Source organism: Spermophilus citellus (assembly GCF_964194105.1).
Source record: "Spermophilus citellus genome assembly, chromosome: 2".
In the NCBI taxonomy this organism is placed as follows: Eukaryota; Metazoa; Chordata; class Mammalia; order Rodentia; family Sciuridae; genus Spermophilus; species Spermophilus citellus.
In genome coordinates this window covers 242,076,656-242,090,472 of record NC_138183.1, presented here as the reverse complement: position 1 = coordinate 242,090,472, position 13,817 = coordinate 242,076,656, and the positions used below count along the sequence as shown (strand labels likewise).

Here is a 13,817-nt window from a genome sequence, read left to right as displayed (position 1 = left end):
CCTGCATTTATTTTCTTACACATCAATGCTCTTTGTCTCTTTTCATCAAAAATCTTGATATTCCTTGTTTGTCTATCATTGAAGTTCTGCTAGTACTTAATAAACACTATTTAGCCAGCAATATAATTCCATATTGTGTTTCCTTTATATACCCATGATACTTTGTAGGGAGAAATATTTGGATCTACATTAGGAGAGAGAGAACAAAGTAAAATTTAATCTTTGGTATTCTAGAAGTATTATAAACATACTTATATTTTGCATTCAACCCAGATACTGCTTTTTGAAAATTATACAAATATTAAAATGAATGTATAATCAATAGTAGAAATTCTAATCACTAAACCAAAGAAACTAATACAAATTTAAAAATGTGTTAAATTTTATTAAATAGAAATTTAATATTTTAAGATCCAATTCCCCGTTCTTCTCCAGGAGCAGTGTTTTATAGCTTAGCAGTGATCTGAAAAAAAGTGTATCAATTTAGACTTCAGATTGAGCCAACTTAAAAAGCTTTTTCAGGGCTTCTTTAACATCTCTGTTCCTCAGACTGTAGATCATGGGGTTCAGCATGGGGAACAACACAGTATAAAAGGTAGAAACCATTTTGTCCCTCTCAAGGGAATAGCTGGAACTTGGGCGAGAGTAGATGTAGAGGATGGAGCCATAGTACAAGGTCACAGAGACCAGGTGGGAGGAGCAGGTGGAGAAGGCTTTGAGGCGGCCCTGGGTGGAACGGATCCTCAAGATGGCGGCAATGATGAAGAGGTAGGAGGCCAGGATGAGTAGGGTAGGGGTAATGACATTGGAGGTCAGAAGGAAGAACAGTACAGACTGGTAGCTCTCCTTCACATCACATGCCAACTTTACTAGAGGTGGAACATCACAGAAAAAGTCATCAATGACATTGTCACCACAGAAATCCAAGGTGAAGGTGTTGCTGGTTAATATTATTGCATTGACAAAACCCCCAGTATAGGAATATAGAACCAAACAGATGCACAATCTCCTTGACATGGCCTGAGCATAAAGTAGGGGCTTGGAAATAGCCATATAGCGGTCATAAGCCATGGCAGCCAGCAGATAGCACTCACTATAGGCCAGCCCAGCTGAGAAAAAGAACTGAGCCAGGCAGCCAGCAAAAGAGATGCTTTTGTCTTCAGAGATGCAGGTGACTAGGATCTTAGGGGTGTAGACAGAGGAATACCAGAGATCCAGGAAAGACAGATTTCCAATGAAAAAATACATGGGTGTGTGGAGCCTGGAGTCATTACAGATCAGTGCTATGAGGATGGTGTTTCCTACCAAGGTTGCAGAGTACACTCCAAGGAACACAACAAAGAGGAGGACCTGCATCACAGGGTCTGTTGTGAAGCCCAGCAAGATGAACTCAGTCACTGTGTGATTTCTCCTTTCCATGCCTTAGAGACCTTTTACCTAGGGATGGAGTAGAGAAGATTTAATTGCCACAACCAACACCAGATGAAGGCACTCTCCATGCTAAGCCCCTTTGATGTGCTCAACAAGAAGCAGGAACCTTGCGTCCCTTTTGCAAGTGAGGAATTTTCTGAGTTCAATTTCAATATGTGAAATACATTTAATAATGGGAAATTCAAAATGATGTAGAGGGTTTGTATTAGTCAGCCTTGTGTTACTATGATCAAAATACCTGAAAAGAACAGCTTAGAGGAGGACAAGTTTGTTTTGGTTCATGGTTTCAGAGGTTCAGTCTGTGATCAGCCAACTCCATTGCTCTGGGTATGAGGTGAGACGGATTATCATGGCAGGACATGATCAAGGAAATTGCTCACCATGTGGCAGCTAAAAAGAAGACACAAACACACACACACACACACAGAGAGAGAGAGAGAGAGAGAGAGAGAGAATCAGGTGGGCAACAAGATACAATCTCTTAAGGACATACCCCTGTTACTTATCTTTCCATCCATGCTATACAGTTACTACCCAGTATCACTAGTCTTTTAGAATTTTTAATCTATCAAATGGGTCAATCCATAGATTAGGTTACAGCTCTCATAATCTAATCATTTCACCTCTGCAGATTCCTGCAATAACACAGATGCTTTTAGGGAATATGTTACATCCAAACCATAATGGGGTTGTTATTTATTTTTACAAAAAAGTATTTCTTTAGCTCCAGGTGGAGTTTTAGACACAAAGACATGGCTATGAGGCTGAAAGACTTTATTTTACAAGGTACAGGTTTGTAGGAAACAAATAAATCAATAAATACCAACAGGTTTTCAATTAATGTCTTAGGATATTATGAAAACTAAACCAGATAATGGAATAATAATGCACTAGGAACTAAATGAATTTAGACTTAAAAAAATTATTTTTCTATATTCCATCTAAGAATGGACAGGTGGTTCAGAGCCCACAGGTGCAATGTCCCCATGGTTTAAGATGTAATGACAATATCTTTTAATACCATCTCAGAGAATGCTCTCTTCCCAGGTAGTCAATAAAAGGGGCTGACACATTTATTATGAAATCCAGGGAATGAATCAGATGGAGAGTCAGGGTGAAATTGGAATCGGCACCAGCAAATAAATCTATCTTTATATCAGATAAAAACGAGTATGATGTCATTGTGGGTTTTGGGGGTATAAAAGCCTGAGACATTATTTTCCAGTCTCTATATTGAGTCATGGACATCATTTTTAGAGACTGTATTTCTAAGTTGATGTTGTTTTTAGCAACAGTTCAGAATTCTGTTATATTGGAAAAAAAATCTCTTTTAAAAACATACATTTTTCAGTGTTCCTTTATGGTCTCAAAATGAAATTTACAGTTGATGTATAATTTGTCAACTATTCTAAGTCAAATATAAAAGACATAAATCAAAGTATTTAATAATGTAATTATTATATGATAATAATTATAATGTAGAATTTATTGTAAGAGATGCAAATTCTACATGTAAAAGCTGGATCACTTTGTGAAGTAGATTCTACAGGAAAGTGGATAATACATATAGAATCACCATGAAGATATTAGTGTGTTAAACACCAGAAATGGCATTAACATCCGTGATGAGATTTTACTGACAAGGTGAGCAATTACCAATAAACTTTCAAACAGAACAAAATGACAATTATTCAAGTTGAAATTTCTAGATAAATTTCCTAAAGATAGGGGAAACTTGAAAATATGTATTTTCATTCATCATTGAGTGGAGTTGATTTCATTCATAAAGATCTTTTTCAGTGCACAAATGACCATCAAGACCCTAGATATAAGTGTTGAGACATTTTTTTTTGCATAGGATTATACCATGGATAAAAAACATTTTTACCTTGGTTTTCTGCATATTAAATAGTCATCAAAGCCCCCAGTCTTTATGGCATTCGAAAACCCAAGCGCAGAATTAAAGATGTTCTTAAAGGATGTTATCATATGTTAAAAAACTCTGCTCCATGTGTAACTAATTAAAACAAAAATAAAAAATAAAAAAACAACAAAAAAACTCTGCTCCAAAGCTTTATGTTTTACTTCATGAATATTCATAGATTCTTCTAGGAATCATTTGAGAAACAGAAAATAATTAGAGAATATTATTGTATTCCAATTATCTGCAATGATATGGCCCTTAATTTACTTTTACTACTGGGTCACTGAGGTCAAACTGAGACAAGAGCTCTCACTATGATGTAAACTTTGATAGTGGGGATTTTTGTCCACTTCATCCACCAGTATATTCCCCATGTCTGTGAGTACTTAACAACTATAAGAGGCACACAATAAATATTTACTAAATGAATGAATGGGAAGCCTTGATTCAGAAGAGAAACAACTCAATAGGACCAATGCTCTGAGTAGCCTCAAATGGTGTCATTTTACCCTAAAACCACCACAAAATTTTGTTTGATGTCCCACATGCATGCCTTGACACCAGCAAGCCCAGATTGAACGTGTTCTTTGCAGACCCAGATAGGAAGAAACAAATCAACCAGTCCCCAAATTTCAGCCTGAGCAAATATTTGTTTACCCAAATGGAGTGTGTCTGTAAGTATAAGTATTTTTCCATGTCTGCAACAGATTGCCTTTCATCAGATATCATGATGGATAGAAATAGGAAGCAACCCTTGGAAATCAGAGCTGTCCATCAATCCAGAGGGACCTGAGAAAGCATTTGTCTTTCAGTCAACCCAACCACAGAGCAAGTACATGCCTGGCATGTTGTAAATACTAGAGGAACAAGTGATTCTCAAATTCTTTATACATAAAATCACCTAGCCAGTGTTTCTAATTTAGCATGTTGTAGGTGACCCCAAAGGAACCTGTTTTAAATATATAACCTGCTTTTATTATATAACCTGCTTTTAAATATAAAAACAGGCCAAGTATTTGGAACTTCATTTGTGTGTAAATCACAATGAAAAATGCTGACCTGAATATCAGTCCCATTATTATTATTATTATATTACAGGAGCCTTGCCTGCCTTACAATGCATATAAAGATATGTTTCATAATTTTATAAATTTCAAAAGATGAGTTATAACGGATTTATGTTTCGGTCCTGATGTTAAAAATTTCTATACTTGTGACCTTACAACACTTATTTAAATACCCCTATCTCACTTTTCTTGTCTATGAAAGGAGGTAATAACAATTTCCTCATAGGATTGCAAGAAGATTTAAAAGAGATATTATACATCAGGTGCTTAATACATTGTCATATCTGTCCTATGTAAATAATTATGCTATGCAGGTGTAAAGCAGCAACATTGTCTTTGTATGAAAAGCATAGCAATGGGTTAGATTTGTGCTTGATACTGAGGCCTCCATGTGCTTGCAGGTCTCTGTTGGCATTTTCTTCTCTTCCTATTGATGATGCCTTTGCAGGAAAGTCCTCTAAATGGTATCACCATTCATCAGGAGCCAAGGGATGCTCCATCTCCTTTGATTGGGTTACAGTCCCTTTGAAATTTTATGAAAAATATGCAATTCTTTTTTCTTGGGAAAAAAAAACAAAACAAAACAAAGATATGCTCATGACTCACCTTGGGTCCCACAAAGAAAGACAGGGCACAAATTTCCTTGGCATTTCCCCCTGTATCACTACATACAGCCCCAGAAAGACTGACTTTTGTGCTGATCCTGTATTTTTAAATCAGAATAAGGAAATTCATTTACCTGGCAGGATATATTATATATTTCTAACAAAGGGTACTTTTTATGATAATCAAAAGATAAATTTTCCATTCAAAAGTATTAAAAGCCACCCTTTTTTGTTTAAAGATAAGCTTCATTATCAGTGGTCTTCTTAAAAATATCATATGCCTTTAAACTTTCCCAAGGAATATCAAACTGAAAGAACTTCAGCTTTTCTTGAAACTAATGATCTCTGCTACTTCAGTCACATCAGTTGCTCTTGAGATATTAACAAAGTTTCTCATGGGTTCTTGTATGATTTCACATTTAGTTTTTTTTCCAATTGTATTTTTTGGTAGGGTTAATGGATATTTTTTGTGTCACCGAAGCTGTGAAGTTCTACTTCTCTGTGTGAACTCAGAGATTAAAACAGGAAGATAATAAAAACATTTCAAAATAGGCCCCTTCTTTCAGTCTTTCAGGAGGTTAGTATATAGAGGGCTATTAAGCAGATTTGTAAGAAATACAATTTTCTGTCTATAACATCTGAATTAAACAACTTACCTAAAATTTTCAGTGACAACACCATCTCATCAGAATTCAAATCTGAAAGTTCCAGAATCTTTTATGCCATTTTCTAGATTCCCAGGGTTATAGATTGCTGAGCTCCCTCAGGGTTTCTTTACTTGTGGAGGAACTAACAAGATAATTAAATGGAATTGTATGTTGACAAATCAGGTATTATTACGTAAAGTTGAGAAAGCTTTTTTTTTTTGACACTGTGCTTATGCTGTGTTATGTGTAGTGGGATCTACCACTGTCTAACCATCAACCCCAACCCCCATCTTCCTCATTCTAGGACTTCAGGAACCATCATTGTACTCAGGCATTAAGAAATGCATTGTTAAGAACATCATCCGGGGCCTGGGGCTGGGGCTCAGTAGTAATGCACTTGCCTGGCATGTGTGAGGCACTGGGTTCAATTCTCAGCACCACGTATAAATAAGTAAAATAAAGGTCTATCAACTATATACAGAACATCCTCAGCATCCTTGTAAAGCTCTGCAGGGCCAGTTATCAGTGGGCTAGGGAGGGAGGTGAAAGAAACAGCAAAGCAATTAGATTCCCAGAACTACAAACTACAGAATCCAAGTTGTCTTTACATAACTGTAAAGACAAGCTAGACAAGCTAAGTGTGTATATATATATATATATATATATATATATATATATATATATATATATATAAATAAACTAGGTGTCAATAAATACTTTGTTGGGCAGACATCTGTGGCAATATTTGTAGAATCTTATGGAATGAATGAAGAAGATGGAAGACAGCCAAGGCTCTGCTTTTCTCATAAAGAAGACACATTTATTTGTGGTTGAAGGAAAATCAACTGAAATTGTCCCAGTACAGAAATATAATCTCACACAATACTGTAATCTAAGCTGGTTGAGGGTGAAGCTGGTCTCCCTTTAATCTTGAAGACAAAGGCACTTCATCTAATGAAGTCTTTGCCTGTTTAATTCCACCTGGGTGTCTTCTTGGAGGAGCCAGAGTAACACAACATCCTTTACGTGATAGGCCAGTAGAATTTAACTCACCTACCTGTAAAACGCAGAAGGTAATCCACTTGGTCTCAGCAATCCCTAAGTCTTCCTTTTAGTCAGATATTCATGATCCATGATGCTTATGATTTTTGCTCTTGACCCACAAGGTTTTAGATCATGGTAAGGAGTTTGGAAGTCTCTCATGATTTTTAATTCATAAGTCAGATCAAGTACAAAATATGACTTATTACTTAAAATCATAAGAGACTGGCTCTCATGAGGAAACTATATGTTTTATGGAACAAAAACAAACAAACAAACAAACAAAACCAGGGCACTGTACCAGTTAGGTGAGAAGTGTCATGGTAGTGCCTCTGTTTTAAATCATTTGGATGGTTACTAGTGGAGTAAAAAAAGAGAGACACTGTTTTTTTTTTTTTTCTTCACCCATATATAGTTTGCATCCTTGCTGCCATGGCTCAACGTCATGGGCACACTATTAAAGCTCAGCAGTCTAGGGAAGCAAAGAGTGAGTCTCATTTTGTACACTTCATTACTAGTTAAAAAAGATTAATGGTTTTGAAAGATTCTGGAAGTAGCTGTTTTGAATCTTGGAGTACTAGAATGAAGTGTTTCCTACAACTTTGGTAAGTCATGTGATGCAAATATTATTAGTGGCATAGAATTTTTATTTTTTTGGCCCATGAATGTCTTCTCTGCAATTCGTACACACTATTTTTGGACATTAGTGATGGAGCCTAAGTGTCTTCATACTGTCCTTTCCTAAAGATCCATCGATGTACCTCTCCAATATTAATTTTCCAGTGTTATGCTAACTTCTTGATCCATCAGTTTCTGCTCATGTAACTGTGTACACTTGCATCTGAGACCACCACCCATCTAAGCCCAAGGAAAATATCAGCATTCCCCTTGATAGTCTTCATCTGCACACTTTGGTCCTAAATGTGTATCTCTAATCCTACCACCCAGCCCAAACTTCAGGAATTCTCTTAAGATAGCTGTAGCCATATTTTAGTATGATATGGCTTGGATCTGGGGTGTCTCCCGAAAGTCCATATGTTGAAGGCTTAGTTCCAGTGCAGCTGTGTTCATAGGTGGTGACTTTGGAAGGTGATTGGGTTATGAGGCTCTAACCCCATCATTGGAGTAGTCCTGATCAACTGTAGGAGATCAGAAACTCTTTTGAAGGTGTACTTGGGTTTTTCTTAATGCTCTTTCATGTAAGATGTTCATAGATTTCAGAACAAAATGCACCATTTTTTTTTCTCATTCTAGGGATGGAACCCGGGAGTGCTCAAACAGTGAGCCACATTTTAGCCCTTTTAAAAGAATATTTTTGAGACAGGGTGTCAGTAAGTCTTTAGGCCCTCACTAAGTTGTTGGGGCTGGCTTTGAACTTGCAATTCTCCTGCCTCAGCCTCTCAAGCTGAGGGATTATAGGTATGCACCACTGTGACTGGCTTCATGTTTTTTTTTTTAAATAATCAATATTATCATGGTTTGTATCAATGCTTCAACCAACTTATCTTTCAGTGCCTTTCTCTCCACTTGCACTCCATGCCATGACATCACTGGTGACAATTCAAGTAATCATGTTACCACATTCCCTAGTTACCAGTGTCCCATTTCCCTAGCAACAGGCATAACTGAATATGCTTGACCTATGTGAGCCAACTAACCATTTTCTTTTTTGTTTTTGTTGTTTACTCTTAAATTCTATAATGGAGATTCATGGATTTGAATAAATGAAGAGACCCTAATACTCCCATATTTTTATGGCACTACACAGAGGGCCTGGGGTTTAGCTTCACACAACCCTGAGTGCAAAGCCCATTTCTGTTCTTCACTATCAGTTTAAGTTGTTTGAGTCTCTGTTTTTATAATTGTCATCTATAATCAAATTGTGTTGTCTTAATGTGCTAGGGCTACCATAATAAAATGCCATGTACTGGTGTCTCCATCCACATAAATTTATGTTCTCATACTTCTGCAGTCTGGAAGTCCAAGATCAGGTACCAGAATGGTTAGGTTTTTATGGGGCCTGTCTTCCTTGATTGTAAAAAGCCATTCTTTCATTGTGTGTGTGCGTGTGTCTGTGTGTAATAGGTAGATTTCTCTTCCTCTTCTTAAAAAAGAGCATTCCTATCAGATTATGAACTAATCCTTATTTACTTCAAAAAGCCCTATCTACAAATAATCTCATTGGTTCAGAGATTCTTGCTATGAATTGGTAGGATCACAGTTCAATCCAGGTAGGATCACAGTTCAATCCATATAATGTCTTTATCTGATAATTGTTATGATGAGTGGAAATAATGCTTCCTCATTATTTAGGAATGCACATGCTTTAGGACACATATTTCTCCTCCTTCTGCCTCTTTCTCTACTTTCAATTCATTATTAGCAATTTTATAATTATGAATTAAGCCTAACGAGATCCAATTGATCTCTTCCGGGAATAATTTCATTTCCCATAATGGTTGAGGCCATGAAAACCTTCAAGAATTACAGTAATGCGATCTAAAGGATGAGCTTAGTTATGAATCAAAGCTTTCAGGATCTGCAGTGTAGAATTCCCCTTTAAAATACAAATGTTAGAGGCGAGTGTTCTGATCCTAGAGAAGGGGTGAAGTGAAGCTCTTGTGGGTTCTTTACTGGGAATTTCAATTGGGCTGTGCTGTTGTTTTCCCCAGTCACACTAAACCTTTTGCCTCATTACCCGAAGCATTAAACATTAAAATATTAGTTAATAGCAAGCCATTATCTCTGATATGATATATACTGAGATTTATTTTAATATAATATGGTAAGGTGACAGATATTGAAGTAACTAACTGTCTTTAAAATAACTATTAATTACATTGCCGTCCAAAAGCGGGCTATAAAATCAGTTTTGGTGAGAAGGCAGATGAGTAAAAGAGCTCAGTGTCTGACTGTGCCTTTTGTGTGAAAAAATGAACTAGGCAGCATAGGTAAAATCCAGCAAGTTTTAATGAATTGGATAGCATGGATTTTTTTATAGACTCCAGGCTCGGGAGGAAGCCTTAGGAATCTGTCCCTAGAGTGATTAGTGATATATATATATATAAACCTACTGCTAGCAAAATAACTTCTAATGAATTATCCAACAACTCTATTAAGTTTATATTGCAGTTCTAGGTAGAGTGTAGAAAATAGACCCAGAGCAATTGATTAATTTTGACTAATTTTCCCAAAGTAAATTCAGAAGTAAGTACAGGTAAGAACTGAATGTGCAGCAATTGGATAAAAAAAGTTGGGGGTTTTCCTCTATACTGTGGTACCTCATGGTCTTTGAATGTCTATTCTACATCACTTCAGAGGTTTCCTATCTTTTTCTGGAAAGATAACATTTTACAGCAAGAACATATTCACATTTCTCATTGATTCGTTAACCAATTTTGAAGTAATAAGAAATGCGTTGTGTTGACAGTTTTATCTAATAAGACAATTCAAACAAGACATCATACTGGTTAAAAGTAACTTGTCAACTTTCTCCACTGTATATTATAAAATATCTAATGAGTAATTAATATGTTAGGCAATCTACTTGGTGTGTTAAACTCTCCAAGTACAGCTGTAAAGGACTCAGCTCTTTGAGATTTCAAAACAATCTGTTGAAGTATCTATGATGATTCCAATTTTACAAATGAATTTTCTGAGACACAGCAATGGTTGTGCATAGACTGTTCAAGATTCCAGAGTTGGAGCCTGGCAGACATACAGTTCAAAGCCAGTTCTCTCAATGGTTCTCATCTGTCCCAAGACCTGCATATCTATCTGGAATTACTATTTCCTCAATACTCTTATAGAGCCTGATGTAAATAAGAGTATATTGGGGCTAGGATTGTGGCTTCGTTGTAGAGTACTTACTTAGCATACATGAAGCACTGGGTTTGATCCTTAGTATCACATAGAAATAAATGAAAGTATTGTATCTATCTACAACTAAAATGATATTTTAAAAAAGAAGAAGCAATATATACCTAGGTACTGTGGCTTTGGCTATCCTAGGTGCATGCTAATTTTATATATAGGAAGATTGAGGTTTAAATAATATTACCAAGACCTTAGTAAAAATGTGAGTGTAGCTAGTGACAAACATTGGAAGACAAATACAAATAATAATATAATAAAAAATGAATGAACCATGTGGTGTTTTGCAACATGTTTATATATTGAGCAGCAAATTTTCAATTAAAAGCTATAATTTTTTTACATAATAACTATAATCTTTCAGTAACAAAATTCTAATCTCAGAGCAATAAGCTTCTCATTTTTAAAGTATCATTTATAATCCTTAAATTACATTGTTTTGAAAAATATTAATAAAATATAATCTAAACTCCTACCATGAGAGCTGTTAGTTTCAGCATAAAACCTTCTGTTGGAAGAAAATGATCACTGGGTCTTGTTGGTTTGAATTTTGTTCCACTTGAGGCTGTTACTTTCCCCTAGTGAGGTTGACATTGTGTGACCACAGGAGAACATCATGGAGTCCTTGCTTCATGAGATACACTCTAGTATATGATCCCCCAAATACATCTTTCACTGTGGATTTACCAAGTGTTTTTTCATTAAATCTGAACACTCTGGCAGCTATGACATTAATGTAGGGGGTAAAAGTTTATACAAATATGTTCTATATATTCAATGAGAGATTTTAAAAGAAATGCTGAGAGGGCAACTGAATAGAAATAAATATTTGTAAAGTCTTCAGCAAATTTCTAGCAATCTAACCATTTCATATCCTTTGCTAATCCTGTGATGTTTCCTCACCAAACTTCAAACTCAGATTATATCCAAGAAAAAATATTTGCTTCCTTTTCTCACTTTCCAAAATGTCCCAAAGGAAACCATAGTACAGTATATGAAAAATGAAATATGCAAAGAGGCAAAGTGTTCTATTACAGGACTCCATCCAATAACACAGACTTTAGAGTGCATGTCACAAAAAAGTCACTAAAGAGTGTTTGCTCAATATTTCATTATTATAACTTCTCTGTTTAAATGAATTACAGAAATGCATACAAACATATTTATAAGTCTATGATATGTGATGGCATATATCTTCATCTTAGCTATTCAGGAAACTGACACAGGAGCATGATGCCAAGTTCCAGGCCATCTTGTGAAACTTAGTATAACCTTGTCTAAAAAAAATGTTGGCAGAGGATGGGCTTATAACTCAGTAGTAGAGCGATTGCCCATCATGTGTGAGGCCTTGGATTCAATACCTGGAACCAAAGAACAAGACATAACAAGATAAAGAAAATAAACAAACTATTTCCATAAGTCAACAACTTGTCAATTGAAATAAATGCATAAAAGATGACCTTCAAGCTTGTGGTTGTGTTATCAGTGTTGCTTTCCTGAAGGCCTCTTTGACATCTTTGTTTCTGAAGCTATAGATGACAGGGTTGAGCAATGGGTTGATGATGGTGTAGAATAGGGCAGCCACTTTGTCGCTCTCCAGGGAGTAGCTGGCACTGGTTCTTGTGTATACAAAGAGCAAGGATCCATAGAAGAGCATGACAGAGACCAGATGGGAAGCACAGGTGGAGAATGCCTTGCGCCTACCTGAGGCTGAGCGCATCCTCAGAATGGCCAGGAGGATGTGGGCATAGGAGATGAGGATGGCCAGAAGGCAGGAGAGAAATGCAAAGCCAACCATACTGGAAAGGATTATGACATAGACCCGAGTGTCTGTGCAGGACATCTTTACCAATGGTAGAACATCACATAAAAAGTGGTCGATGACATTGTTACCACAGAAACTCAGGCGGAAGGTGTTAGCAGTGTGGGCTATGGCATTCAGAAAGCCTCCTATGTAGGATCCAACAACAAGCCGATTACAAACAGAAGAAGACATGGTGCCTGAATAAAGCAATGGGTGACAAATTGCCACATAGCGGTCATATGCCATAGATGCGAGGAGATAGCTCTCGGTATAGACTGCTACACAAGAAAAGAAAAACTGAGCCCCACATCCAGCCAAGGAAATTCGTCTATCTTCTGAGAAACAGTTGGCCAAGATTTTAGGGGTATATACAGAGGTGTACCAGAAATCCAAAAAAGACAGATTGCCAAGCAAATGGTACATAGGTGTATGCAGCTGGGCATCAATCTTGATTAAGATGACCAGTGTCATATTCCCTGCCATGGTTAGCAAATAGAGCATCAGAAATGTTACAAACAGAATCAGCTGCCACCGGGGATCTGCTGAGATGCCCACCAAGATGAATTCAGTCAGGACTGTGCGATTTCCCACTTCCATGACCACAAAGGGAAAAGCCTGGATATCATACTGAAGTGAAATGTAACTTAGTCATAATTTGAGATAGAGAAATAAACAGAATATCAACTAAGTCTATAACTCTTAAGGGGATTGAGAAAATTGATTTCTCTCTATATAGAATCATAAGACTTCAGACTGTGTCTTTGGAAAACTATTGGAATTGGAGTCAAAATACTGTTTTAAAATTAGAGCTTCTGTTTATTACCTGCTTAATGCAGGGCCATTCCCTTATCAAACAATTGAGAAGAAATCAGCTCATAAAGATGACTAATAGCTTCCTCGAAGGCTGTCTGATGATGTGAAGATTCAAATGAGAACACTCTGCTGAATGTTTGGTACATAGGCTGCAATTGAAAAAAAAATTTGCATCTGTCCATAACTTAATAAAACATCTTATGTATCAAGTATTGTGATGGTATTTACAGGAATACTGATATACTTCACTTTTCCTGCTGCTATAAGTGCAACTGGAAGTCTCATATTAGGAACTCTCTGCCAGTTACCTCTCAGGTCCTCTACTTAACTGATTGAATTCTCACCTTAAGTTTATAAACAGGTGGTTTTATTATGATATTGTTTTAGTTAAAGAAACTGAATCATAGAGTTTTAAGTAGCAAGTCCAAAGTCACAAAGAAAAACAATAAAAAACAAAGGGATAAAGAAAAAAAAATACCATAGCTCTCTATTGATTACAGGGTGAAATCTGTTATTTAACTCTGGAGTTTTACATGTCCTGGTCAATCATTTGCTTATAACCCCAGATATCAATAGGCTTTTTGTGATTCTTTTTCACTGTGGAAACTTGTT

At 36.4% G+C, this 13,817-nt stretch overlaps 2 protein-coding genes across 2 annotated transcripts; both read right to left on the bottom strand.

Moving 5' to 3' along the window:
- Positions 1-483: 483 nt before the first annotated feature.
- Positions 484-1,419, bottom strand: LOC308639011 (olfactory receptor 9G19-like; the record flags this gene model as incomplete). Its single annotated transcript, XM_081276932.1, has 1 exon — positions 484-1,419. One exon carries the CDS (start codon positions 1,417-1,419, stop codon positions 484-486), a length of 936 nt encoding a protein of 311 aa, XP_081133058.1.
- A 10,631-nt stretch (positions 1,420-12,050) lies between these two features.
- LOC308641883 (olfactory receptor 9G4-like) lies at positions 12,051-12,989 on the bottom strand (the record flags this gene model as incomplete). The annotated part of the gene is made up of 1 exon (XM_081280463.1): positions 12,051-12,989. One exon carries the CDS (start codon positions 12,987-12,989, stop codon positions 12,051-12,053), a length of 939 nt encoding a protein of 312 aa, XP_081136589.1.
- Positions 12,990-13,817: the final 828 nt, after the last annotated feature.